This window comes from Lepisma saccharinum, chromosome 20 (assembly GCF_977018435.1).
Source record: "Lepisma saccharinum chromosome 20, izLepSacc3.1, whole genome shotgun sequence".
Classification (NCBI taxonomy): Eukaryota; Metazoa; Arthropoda; class Insecta; order Zygentoma; family Lepismatidae; genus Lepisma; species Lepisma saccharinum.
Genome location: NC_139248.1, coordinates 27,886,565 through 27,900,225, shown reverse-complemented (window position 1 = coordinate 27,900,225; position 13,661 = coordinate 27,886,565). Strand labels below are relative to the sequence as shown.

Below are 13,661 nucleotides of genomic sequence, written 5' to 3'. Positions count from 1 at the left end.
CTTCGTTAATGCCAAAATTTTGGGGTTCCCACCAAGAATTGAACCCAGGACCGCATGCGCAAAAGGTGAGAGAGCTAATCCATCTGACTATGCAGGAGTCCCTATAAAGGGTATAGGTAAAGCTAAATTTGTACTCATTGCACAGCGTCATGAATGTGCATATAGTTTCAGACAACCTTAAAAGAAACTCTGATGTTATCTACTTCACAATACACCATTTGATGCTGCCAGTTCTTGTAAGAACATGCACATCGGTGGAGAATTCAAATCCATACACAAAGTTCAAAATGAACATAAACATGTAGCAATGCAATAAACCTGTCTCACAGCTGTTTTCCCTGTTCATCTGTTGGGAGACATACGGGAGGTACTGTTGATGACCTCTCATCTTTTTCCAGAGGCAGGACTCTCTCTACGAGTAACCCAGTCAGTGTGGAGATAGCACTTCACACATTCTCGATCTCGGACAAGAAGGTGATGAGAGAAGGGGACATTACACAGTTAATCAATTACGTTTATTTTTTTAGTAACAAGTATGATAGAGGGCACATTGAATTATAAACCAAATAGTATTGCAATATATTTCTCAGACAATTTCAATGTAATTCGTCTGAAACAATTTTATTACTATACAACAGGAACAGTTACATAGCAGAGGTATCTCATATTGTACACATGAAAGTATTACCAGGAAGTACAGCAAAATTATCATACACGGTTAAGACAAAGAATTACCTTGGACAAAACAAAATTTATTAGATAACATTAATAGAAGAGGATGAGGTACCGAAAATAAAAAGTCATGAAGTTATACTGACCAAATGAAATGTACACTATTTTTCTAACATTAGTGGGATTCTTGTTATATCTCTATCTATATATATATATATTTATTTACGTATATATGTACATAAAGTTTCAAGTTCCTAAGTGAAGTTTTCTATCCATATCCTTGTCAGAATTACTGTCTCTATTCAAAGGAAATAAGAAGTGTCTTTGTAAACCATTGTGAAAGGAATTGTAATTAAATGTCTCGCCATCATCTTTCAATTAACTCTTGCAATGCTTAATTTCATTCAGTATAATTATATACCAACTTTCAAGGATATTAGCATGATGCATCTGATTTTAGAAATATTCTGCACAGCATTGATAAAACTCAATGGCACAGAATTAACTTACTGTGGTAGAGTTATAAGACTTCGCAAGAATTTGACGTTGTACACAGGGTAAACGTAAGAGAGAACCAATTATTATTTTGGTTTCTAAATGTACTAAGAATAATTTTTGTAATCTGATAAAAGTACATACTTATATGTAGAAACAACAAGCAACGTCACCAAAAGAAATAACTGCACTAATCAATCATCATGTCAACATAGATTTCATAGTAAATTGTCAGCAGAACATATACTTATGAAATTCACCTTTCTAACATAGGTACTATGAAGAAAGATAACCTTTCCATTATATAAACTCAAGAATGAAATTTCAACAAAATGGTCTATTATGTCCTTTCATAAATATTAAGCTACATCATAACAATTATCATAGGTTTTTGGTAACTGTTTTGTGTTCCATAAGTTGCGTATGGCAGGTCTATCACAGATACATAACATAGCAATTTGATACTGTGATTTGCAGTTCAAAGTAGCACACCAGCACAACATTTCATTAATGTGCAGGCATTAACAATGGAGAGTTATAATAATATAAAAATTCGCTTTTAAAAAATGTGTAATTAGTTGCTTGTTCCATTAATATTTTTTAACAATATTATGCCCATGAATAAATAGTTAATGTTTTTATTGAATACCGAGACCAGTTTCAATTTGCTTACAAGTTCATAAAAATCCTTAAATATGTTCAATAACCTCTAAAGAGATTAACTAATATCCAAGTTCATGAAGGGTTTAATTACATGTAATGAAATTAAGCAGTCAAATTATCCAGGGGTCATCAGCTTATTATAGTAGTAAAATTTTATTTTATATGTATTTTGAAAATACCAGAATGTCAAGAAGAGAATGTGAAATGAAAACACATTGCTGACTGAATGCTGTTTTGTCATATCTCCACTGTTCGTCAGAGATGAGTTGATGATGTTATTATGTTTCTTACATGTTAATGCATGATGTTCCGAAGGGACCTATGAATTATCAACATTAATAAAATGTTTGCGTAGATCTTGTAGTGTATTCAAAATCCATATATATCAGATCTCCTGCAAAGTTAGTGCAGACGGACATACAACAAAGTAGTATTCAGCTGGCGGGCGACATGCGTCAATATCTATATAACTACTTCTTCCACAACACATGCAAGAAGTTTCCCATTTATTACGCAACTTCTGCATGATGAAGAGGCACTATTATTAACTTCTGGCAATAATACAGTTCAGTTAGGAATGAGTAAAACAAAATTTTGTGAAAATAAAACAAGAAAAAAAAACACTTTTCAGAAATTCATTACTATGCAATACTGAAAGTCTTGCACTCTGAAGCTGTAGGATCTATTTACGTTCCTTGATTTAATAACTAGATTTTCAATTTCATAATTATTACTTTCATATGATACACAGATAACAGTGCCATCATTCTGAATTCACAAGCTTCTGTACAATATTTTAGACTTAGTACAATAAACTAATGACCTCTATGTACCTCATCGCAAGATTTATCAGCCACCAGGCTTGACCCTTTTTTCTACATATGTACACAGTATGTACTAAATAACATACAGGAAAAAATATTGGTTGACAGACTTTGAACTTTCAAATAAGTTCATGTTAATATTATATATATATTTATATATAAAATACTTATATGAACATGTGGCACATGAGTAGTAAACATACTTTAACATTTGTTGATAAAATTTGTGCATTTACAATCACAAAAAAAGCTGTACATTATTAAAGCCTAACATCAATGGCTTCTAGTGTTGTTATACACAATATGCAACAGGATGTAGAGGTATCTGAGAGTAAGACAGTTTATTTTTTTACAAGCTATTAAAATTTAGTAGCTTCACAAGACCAAACAATGTTCATTATCAGGTTCCAGTGATAAAAATTACTTTGAGTTATATTTATATATTATCTCTCTGAAGAGGTATGCATCGCAGATCATCAGAGCTTTAGTATATTAAAAGCTCAGGCAACAATAGCTTATGAAATACCACATTCATAAGCAGAAGAAGATATGGATTCAACACCATTTCGAGCAACAAGGTGTTCAAGACACTTATGGCAGACATCTTTAATAACACTCAGGTACTTCAAAGTCACACAATGTTTGCCTTGTTGCTGACTCCGGACATCATGACCTTGCTGACAAAGTTAACAATGGCTGTCGCAGGCTGCTCCGGTTCCAGCTCGGCAAAGATGTGGCACTGGTTGTCTGTCTTGCTGGCCGGCTTGCGGGCAACAAACCCAAAACATCGACTGCAAGAAGGAATCAAGTAAATAAGTGTGTGGCACATAGAACTAGATAATATCTGCATAAAATAGAAAAAATAACCAAAATATAATTTTTATTTTAGCATTAAATGAAGTTGTACTGTATCATGGACCTGCTGTCAAAGGCATCAGGCTTTGGGCTCAGGTTAGAGGGCATGGTCTAGTTCGAGTCTCCTGGGGGAAGCATAACAACTGTTCTCCTGAGATTTCAGCTAGTGTTTGGGACCCGTGGCCGGCCGCCTGCCATCATGAGGAAATTAATTGGGGAGCTATGAATGGAAAGCTACAACAAAGACTGGGGATTCATCGTGATGGCAACACGTCACCCTGTAACTCGTTGGATGTTAGCCTACCTGTACTGAGGTACGTAGGAATGAGGCTGGCAGTCAGTAGGTAAGCCAAGGCCCTTATGGGCTGTTGCACCATGGGCTCAAAGTTAAATGAAATTCTTCACAAATGTCCATGCTGTTACAAATAAAACATCGACATCTCTACATGAACAATACCACAACAAACAGTGCAATATTTTTTTTCGATTAGAGCATTCAATGATACTTTTTTCAGTAAGCAGTATTAATTGGAGATTATCCATTGGATAAAGGATAAATATCCGTAGCTAAACGATTCCAACAATGGAAGATATTTCTCACTGTTGCGAAATAATGAAAGATGGATGCACGCAAAGTGGTGTAATTGTGTTTAAAACATGGCAGAAAGTTGAGATTTTGAAGGAAAATAAATTTGGATAAAGGATAAAAATCCTTAGTATTTCAACGACTTCAACAATGAATTAATAACTCTCATTGTTGCCGAAAAGTTCCCATTGTTGGCAGGAAGCAAGTTACATCCTTACACTAACAGAAATTACGCAAAAGAAGCCAACTGCAAAAGTGAGAGCATGCATAATTCCCAGCCCCTACACTATCATGCAAAAATGGCAGAAATAGTTGCTTTACATGCAGGAAAACTCTAACCGATATGCCAGGGTCACAAAAGAAGAACTTGGGAAGAACTAGCGTGCCAGGTTCTAAATGTGGAGGTCACGGGTTCAAGTCGCAAGTCATTGCAGAAACGTGTGTTTTTTTGAAAGAAGAATCAATGCTGAAAATGCTATTTGGAGCTTGCTTGGAGCCGTTATTTTTGGCGAGAAGATGGAGAAAGGCACTTGCCGTGATCAAAATGTGAGAGGGAGACCTACACCTATCTGAACACTATGCTTTGAGAAAACATCTCTTCTCGTTTCCACAATTTATTTTCCCTGATGGTCAGGATAGGACCTATCACTGATCAGTGCACTAATAAACTAAATTATAGCTCTGTCATAAGTTCAATCACCACCACTGGCAAAAAATAAATTATTCATCCAAGGAGGAGAGAAGATGTGCTCTTTTGAAACATAGTGTTAAAATAAGGGTAGCATATACCGTATATTTCTGAATCCAAGACTAGGTTTTTTGCCGCAATTTCGTGCCCAGAAGTATGGGGTCGTCTTGCTTTCATGGCATATGTTGGAGTTTTCCTTTTCTTTACTGAACAGAACCACGAGTCTCCATTAAGATCTAACTCTACCCTCTGCCATGACTACCACTTTAGCCTTGAACATTCACATGCACTTTGAGCATTGTTGTGGGGAACATTTTTTTTATCAATTGTTGTGAGACATTGCAGATTCCACTTTAAAACTTCGTAGTAAAGTGTGATCTACCATACTATACAAAGGTGGTACATATACGCTTTCTTCTTGACTTTATTTTATGATAATACCCATACGTAAGGGATCGTAGTGTTGAACAAGGTGGTTTAACATCGAACTTCGCAACAGGGTGCAGGCGTTACTATGATGCAAATTTCAAAATCATGGTTGTTCGACATGCAGAAGCAACAAACAATTGTGTGGCATCGAGGAAGTATGGAGTCACAGAAGCTAATGCTTGGAGGTGGCGATAGGAGAAAGAACATCTGAAAAATGCTCAGTCGACTAGGAAAGCTTTCAGTGGCCCAAAGAGTGGGCGTTTCAAAAATATTTAAAATGGAAGTAGTGGCATTTGTGCTTGAGAACGTTAAGAAGGACTGGCAGTTTCCTGCGATGGCATACGAATTAAAGCACGGAATTGGCACAGGAACACGGTGTCCAATTTAAAGCCAGCTCTGGGTGGTTTACAAGAATGATGCGACACAATGGACTTGTGCTGCGACATCGAACATCTCTTGCTCAGCACCTTCCAGCATGATATGAGGAAAAGTTGGACGAGCATCAGCGACTCGTTATAAGACTGACAAAGAGCTCTTTGGGCAAATCGGAAATGCTGACGACACTCCTGTTTACTTCGACATGACATCCAGTACAACAGTGGAAGAGAAAGGCGTCAAAAGTGTATTGGTTCACACTACAGGCAACGAGAAATCGTGAATCACCGTGATGTTGTGTGTGCTTGAAGATGGAACAAAGATGCGACCATATTGAGTTGGTGTTTTAAGTCCGCTTTATGCACAGTAAGGCTAATGGGGACTGGACCTACAGTTTAAAGTGGGATCCGAACCACTATGTTCCTCCACCAGGTATCGAACCTGTAACGCCTTGATTACAAGGTGACGATGTTACTACTGCACCATCAGGGAATCCCAGGCAACCCTATGTCATCCTCAATCGTAAAACTATACTAAAGGAAAAGCTGCTGCCTGGTGTCATATTTCGTTGCAACAGAAAAGGGTGGATGACCAATGAGCTGGTTATAGATTGGCTCTGCACAGTCTGGAACAGAAGGCCAGGTGCTCTTCTAAAGAAACGTGGGATGTTGATCCTTGATGCTTTCAAGGGGAATCTGACACCAGCAGTGAAGGAAGAAATCCTGAAATTAAACACAGATCTCGTCATCATTCCTGGAGGCATGACTTCGCAACTACAAGTGTTAGATGTAGTGGTGAATAAGCCATTTAAAGACCATCCGAAGCAGCTCTACACCACTTGGAAGTTGAAGAAGACTTCAGTATCTCTAATTGCAGAATGGATCCACACTGCTTGGACATGCATATCCAGTGAATCAATTGTGAATGGCTTTAAGAAGTGCTGTGTAACAAATGCATTAGATGGGAGTGAAGACGATCTACTATGGGAAGAAAAGCAAGATCACAATGACAGTGGCAGTGACACTGCAGATTCTGTGGACCATTCCAGTGAGAAGGACTAAGTGGGATCTGTATCTGACTAAGGGATGTCTGTATCCGATTTTAATTTTGGTGTACCGGTACTTTTATTGTCTCCTTCAGTTACTTGTAATAAGGTAACCATTTGTAAGTTTTGAAAATAGTTCTTCTGTAATCCCTTGTTGAAAAATGGGGGGTCGTCTTGGATTCGGAGTAGTCTTGCATTCAGAGATATATGGTATATCATAAACATTAGGCAATGGATAATGTCCAATTAACATTGGATGCTAATGAAGAACCACTGTCGCTGACATTCACATACCTGTGTATGGACAGGTACAGAATGCATTTGTAGTGAAAAATAAACCATGCACAAACAGACACACACTTAGGTCCAATTAGCCACAACATTTTTTGTACTTAGAACAGATTTTTAACAAGAAAGAAATATAGGAAAATTGTTCAATTTAGAATAAATATATAAACACCTCATGTGTTTTGCTTGTACGAGTCTAGCATATAATATTTCTTTTCTATAGTTTGCTTCTCCATGTGAGTAGCTCTGTGATACAAAAATGCATAAACTACAAAAAACACAGTGTGTTCATGTAAGGTAGACACAAGAGACTGATATTAAATCGTTAATTATCGGGTTCGCTCATGCAAAGACATAAATTTGATGTGGACTGTTTCATACATAATAAAAATGTAAGCAAATATCAATTGTAATGATTCATTAAAACAAGAGTTTCCTTGAGTAACTATGATTTTTTAATTGTAGCGAAGTAACTGTTACTAGATAGTAAAGTTAAAAAGTTACTTACTTAGAACTGATCGGCATTCCATCTTCATTCTTCTGGCTCCAACGATGTTCATCAGCATCAAGTCCACAGTAGGATATAGAATTGGCTGCATAATGTCGCCTATTGGAGGAGTTTAAAATCATTTATTTTTCATCATTAAATAATGCATTAAAGCAGAAAAAAAGTCAATGAATTATGAGCTTTGCCTTTCAGGACTATACCATGATCTTAATACACAAAAAATTAAATTTAATAAGACTTTTCTTGGGTGAGGTTGATCACCTGTCTTACTGCTAAAAAGTAAAAATTAATAATAATAATAATAATATTAATAAGACAATGAAAACAATAAGTACAATAAATTTGCAAATAAAAGTAATTTAATGAATAAAATTAAGAATGATATGAAGATAATCAATTTCTGACAAATTACTGGGATTTTTTGGCCTTCATTGGTAGGAGCTGGAATGTGCTGTAAAGCTAAAAGTTCTGGGTTCAGAAAAAAACTTTAGTAAGGCATGGATGTTTGTTTGTATAGTTTTGCACATTTGTTTAATTTATTTCATTTCATGTATTCTCATCCTTGAGGATAAGAAGTTAAAATAACTAATACAAATAATAAAAAATTAACATATCAAAGTACAAGTTTTTTTGAACAGTACAAACGTCAGTTTACTAGCCAGAAGTCTTGCAATGAATACCACACTGAACCAGATCTTTACACGTACCTGAAGAACAATTTCCGCTCATTGTCTGTGAGAGTAATGCCCTGACCGGATACTTTGAAGTGAACAACAGTGGCATGTGGCAAAGGGTGTGTTTGGAACAGCTGTGCCACTGTTTTCCTGATCGCTTGTGACCCTGTCAATGACTCTGTGTCCATGGTAAACAGGTAAAGAACGTTGCAAGCTGCAAAATACAACAGAGAACATGTGTGAGGTTTCTTCCACAAGTTGAAATAAGTTGCACATCGTGTACCTGTAATAATGGGGAATTGTTACCATGCAGTTGATTTTCACTACATTGTAAATGACACATTTACTTGAACAGTCCATAATAGGGTAACGATCCACTAGTTTGAAAGCTGCTGTTTGCTGCAAGCTCGACATGAAAACAAAAATTTCTCCTTATCCTGATAATCATTGACGTAGCCAGGATTGTCTGTAGAAGAGTCAGGTGCCTGATATTAAATAATAAAGTAGTAGTAATAACAATAATATTAATAATGTAATAACAGCAGTAATATATTAGAACAAATATAAAGTTAGGTAGAAATTTTCTGCAAAAAATGCAGAGTCGACCAGGACTTGAACCCAGGTCTCTGGCATGCCGTGCCATTGCTGTAACCACTGAGCTGCATGGAATCGTCTCTGCCAGTGCTACCGCAACGCAACACAGTAGACTTCGACGTTGCCAGCTATAACAGCAATAGCGAAAAATCAGGCTAGGCCAGGCCAGCTGAAACATTGGAAAAGTTCAAGATGCCATTAATGAAGATCGTCAAAAGACCATCGAGAAAATTTCTGAAGAAGTGGAGTTGTCCTGTACTACCTGCCAGCACATTTTAAATGACGATTTGAAGATGAGACGGGTGTCTGCTAAATTTGTGCCTCGCTTGCTGTCAGCGGAGCAGAGAAAGAATCGAGTGAATGTTTGTCGCGACTTGAAGGCTGAACTGCACAAGGACCCAAATTTTCTCAAACGAATTGTAACTGGGGATGAGTCCCGGTGCTATGGGTACGATCCTGAATCAAAACAAGCATCCAGCCAGTGGAAGACTCCAAATTCAGCACGTCCTAAGAAAGCACGTCAAGTTCGATCCAATGTAAAATCAATGTTGATTTGTTTCTTTGATGTGAATGGGATTGTCCACAGGGAATTTGTTCCCCAAGGACAACAAGTGAACCAGCAATTTTATCTGAACGTCTTGATAAGATTGCGTGAAAGTGTGCGACGGAAGAGTCCAGAACTGTGGAGAAGTGGAATGTGGTTACTGCACCAAGACAACACCCCAACCCACATGGCCATGTCAGTGCGACAGTTCTTGGCAAAGAACAACATGGTGCTTGTGCCCCATCCCCCGTACTCACCCGATTTAGCACCCTGTGATTTTTTTTCTTCCCGTGAATGAAGAGGAATGTGGAAGGGAAGCGATTCCATGACGTCAATGAGGTCAAAGACATTACGGACAAAACCTTGAAGAGTATTGAGCCAGGGGAGTTTCGAAACTGTATTCAACAGTGGGAAAAACGTTGGGACGAGTGCATTAAAGCACATGGGCAATACTGTGAAGGTGACTTAGAGTAGACATGCTTACCAGAATGTACCTACAACATGTACATGTACGGTCAAAATAAAACAAGGTGACAAAATTCCATTTTTTTTTTGGGGGGGGGGGTACCTCTTGTATATATATGAGAAAGAATTATCAATGCATGTGTGTCTGTGACACGTCAAACGTTGCACAACGTATGGATTGAAGTTGAGTACCAACTTGATGTTTGAGCTCATATTGAGATCTACTGAGGTGAGTACTGCAATTTTCTTTTGCTTATCATTAAATTTTATGATTCCTTCTTCCACAAAAAACGTAACCGCCCATTTCGATCACCAACGGTTGCCAAGTTATTCAAATTTCTTAATGGTATATTTTCATCCGGACACACTGTACTTTGTAACTTTACATTACATTGGAATACATCATTTGCCACATGTGTTCTCACTTGTGCACCCCCCCCCCCACACACACACCATTAGCTGTTCTTCAGCACTGTAAGTCTGCTCACATCAGCCATGGTGCAACAATTGAGTGAGTATTTCACGTGAACTTCAGAGTAGGAATACCAACCATGAAAATCAATCATTCCCAAGCAACCGAATACCGGCCAATTTTCACCACGGTCGCAACAGGATACATGTAAGTAAGGTACAAGGACTTCTCAGACACTCTGCAGAGTCTTTCATCAGTAAACCATTGAAGTATCCTTCAGATAAAATCATATTATATTAAAAGGATAAGAATGTTCTGGTTAAAAAGTGCAAGGATAAAAATTGGACATGATGCATCCTTGTGATTTGGTACGTGTAGAATGAAACTGTGTATATGAAAGGCTACTGTAATTTACATATTAAATTTCCCTGTTATTAGTTCTAACTGACAATATATGTGAGTATGGCTCTTCCCTCCTTACTCACCTGCTCCCTGCTGCAAAAGCATCTGCGCTGTGCTCATCGTGCCACTACCATCCACCACATCTCTCACGGGCTCTCCTTCCGGCAAAAGAAGCCGGCATGGTAAGGCCATCGGGGTGAGTGAGTGTTGATATACAAGAGCAGACAACGAACCTGGAATTTCAAATTTACAAAAAAATATCAGCATTTGTAAATATATTCTGTAGCTAAATTTAACAGGGTATCCACTCTAGAACCTGATAAAATTCAAGTATAATTCCCGGTTTTCAAGGCGAACGTTCCGAAAATTCAAGGATACAAGCAGATGTTTTCTCTAGTTCAACGCATTACGACTATCACCACCCAAACACACACACAAATATATTAACAATACAAAGGGTCCATGTGATTCCAATGAATCCAAAAATTGTAAATCAATTCAATTAAACCATACATAAAATATATAAAATGTTTAATTTAAGGTGAGGAGTTGACATTTGCAATTTCACATATTCAAACTTGCAATACATCTTCAAACACAAGTCACAGATGTTACGGGATACACCAATGAACAATTTCAAACTCAAATTTGCTTATTCGACTTCAGGATACCTTATCTTGCAATAACCGTCCGTCTGTCTGTCAGATAGTGTGTTCTGCAAAGGACAGTAAAAAATTGAAAGGGGTTGAGAGAATTATTTTTCACATGACTTTCTTTTCCTTTTTCGATAAAAATAAAACCTATACTGTGAAAAACTTGCTTCAGGGAATTTATAAATATATAAAATTCAATGAGATTTGGAATAATAAAAGTTGCAATTTTTCACAGATATGGATATATATTCAAGCAGAATTCACGTATAATTCCCGGAGGTAATAATTCACGCAGAATTCCCAGAATTCAAGGAATTCCTGGCGAGTAGCCATCCTGTTTAACTGCAAATACATCATCCTATTTATATTTTTTCCCCCACAACAGTACTGGAGTTGACATTCATTCACGCAGTTCTTCGTACAGGGCGTGGCAATGAATTGGGCAATTTTGCAACACTGGATATTCCTAGTTGTTTCTGCAGAGGTAACACGTAACTACCGCCATCTTAACATTTAGTTTTGATGAAATCATAGAACGAGGCACAGCATGCATTCGCTGTAAAGCATATTACAAAAACAACAACAAGGATATTCCTTGGATAGCCAGATCACCGGTGTCTGCATGTGACTTTTACTTTGGGGTAATTGAAAGGAAAGTCTTCCACCCAACCCTCAATGAACTTAAAGATAGTTTCTGGGAAGAGGTGGCTCAAATTCCTACCTTACTGACTGAGTGTCTGGAACAAAATGGAGGTTATCATAGTAATGCTATTTTCAAATAAATCATCTTCAGGTATTAAATTAGTTCATTCTGTCTCAAATATGTATGTTTTGTATGTATTATGTATTATGTATTATGTATTATTTTGTCTTAACTGTGGAGTATTTAAAATTGCCTGATTCATTGCTGCAACCTTTATTTAACTAGTATACAAATGTAAGAAATGCTGTATTGTAATGTTTCAGAAGATCTTTGCCAGATATTTATTTCTAACCTAAAATTTAAAGTTGCAGTTGTAACTAAACTAAACTGCAGCTCAACAGTTCTCTGAATGTCAAGGCTTGGTATTTTTTCATTAACTGACACATTAACGACTCCCATTGCCATGGCATTCCAAACTGGATTCTGCTACTACTCCAGTCTATAAAGAGGACATTTCTCAACAAAGTTCAGTTCAAGAATAATGATTTTTTAAAATTAATTTCAGAATATAAAATTCCCAAACTTCTGAACAATAACGCCAATATATTTGATTTCAAGCATGCTTTTCCCATGAGGCAATTTTGTCAAAATTTCAGTTTGGATCAAAATGTTAATATAAAATTGTGAACAGTTGAAATGTTTGAAATTGCGCTTAACTCAATATCAAACCTTTTACAGAATTTATGACAAAATTATATTCATTATCAGTCCATTGTATACAACAGTATACTGACATTGATGAAATGGCATATTTGCACTGTGATAAATATTTAACCTTCTGATGCTTAGCAAACTATTCAATGCACTTAAATCAATTATGAGCCCCTCAGGAAATAATTAATTCCCTGTGATATTTAGTTTCTCCAAACTGAATATTACACAAAAGAATTCTGTGTTACCCAAAATGTAGAATATTTACTTCCTGGGCCCTAGCAAAACTGAAATATGAAACTGAATTTACGAGTCATTTCCATCTGATAAAGCTCTGGCAGGATATGATGTGAACATTCTTCAAAAGATAGAAAATACTGCTTTCGCTGTTATCTAGTTTTACCTAGTTAAACCCTTTTCATTGCAGAAAAAAAATATTAATTTTAGTGTCAAATTTGTTGGCTCGAAACAAAAAACGAATTGATTTTTTTAACCAGACATGAAATTCAAGAGAGGTTTCCTTGTATTATTACTGTTTTAATATCTCATGCTATAACTTACAATTTTCTAGATATCTGTTAAATTGCCTAACCTAACGCAATCCTTATAAACCTTTCCCTTGCAAAGAATGCCGTTCCTAAAATCCACTTTGAGAATTTATGTTCTAATATATATTTTATCTCTTCAACTTCAAGACATAATTGTATGTCCAAAAACATGGCAGTTGTAAGGGGAGATTGCCTCATCGCTCTCCCTGTAAACTTGCACCAGCCAGTATGGTTAAGTTTAATCAATACACAATAATCATGCACAAAAAGAAAAGAAAGACACTTACTGAACACAGGCTCATTGCTGCAGCCTTTCAGCTTGACACCCTTTGCTGTTGGTTCGATGAGGAAGTGACGAACAAGTTCACTTGATGGATCGCCACTCTTACTCTGTACATTAGGTGGTGGAGTGGCCACCTTGAGAGCCAGACCAAAAGCACCGGGAAATGAGTTTGAATCTCTAACTACGAAAGTACCTGGAGGTTTGTCCTTCAGTATACTGATGGCTGCAATAAACAAATAGTATCATGCAACTTTGAATATATATATATTTTCTGATGATTACAAAACATAAACATACAGCCAAT

The 13,661-nt window shown here is 36.7% G+C and overlaps 1 protein-coding gene across 12 annotated transcripts in view; it reads right to left on the bottom strand.

Moving 5' to 3' along the window:
• Positions 1–567: 567 nt before the first annotated feature.
• by (focal adhesion protein tensin) overlaps positions 568–13,661 on the bottom strand; it is an 826,913-nt gene continuing 813,819 nt past the window's right edge. For all 12 annotated transcript variants that reach the window (XM_083142275.1, XM_083142279.1, XM_083142284.1 and 9 more), the window contains 5 exons: positions 13,362–13,580; positions 10,603–10,752; positions 8,136–8,316; positions 7,429–7,527; positions 568–3,445 (listed from right to left, as the gene is read on the bottom strand). In XM_083142275.1, the coding sequence (XP_082998401.1) occupies positions 3,286–3,445; positions 7,429–7,527; positions 8,136–8,316; positions 10,603–10,752; positions 13,362–13,580 (809 nt within the window). In that variant the 3' untranslated portion in view covers positions 568–3,285. The remainder of the gene's footprint in view (positions 3,446–7,428; positions 7,528–8,135; positions 8,317–10,602; positions 10,753–13,361; positions 13,581–13,661) is intronic.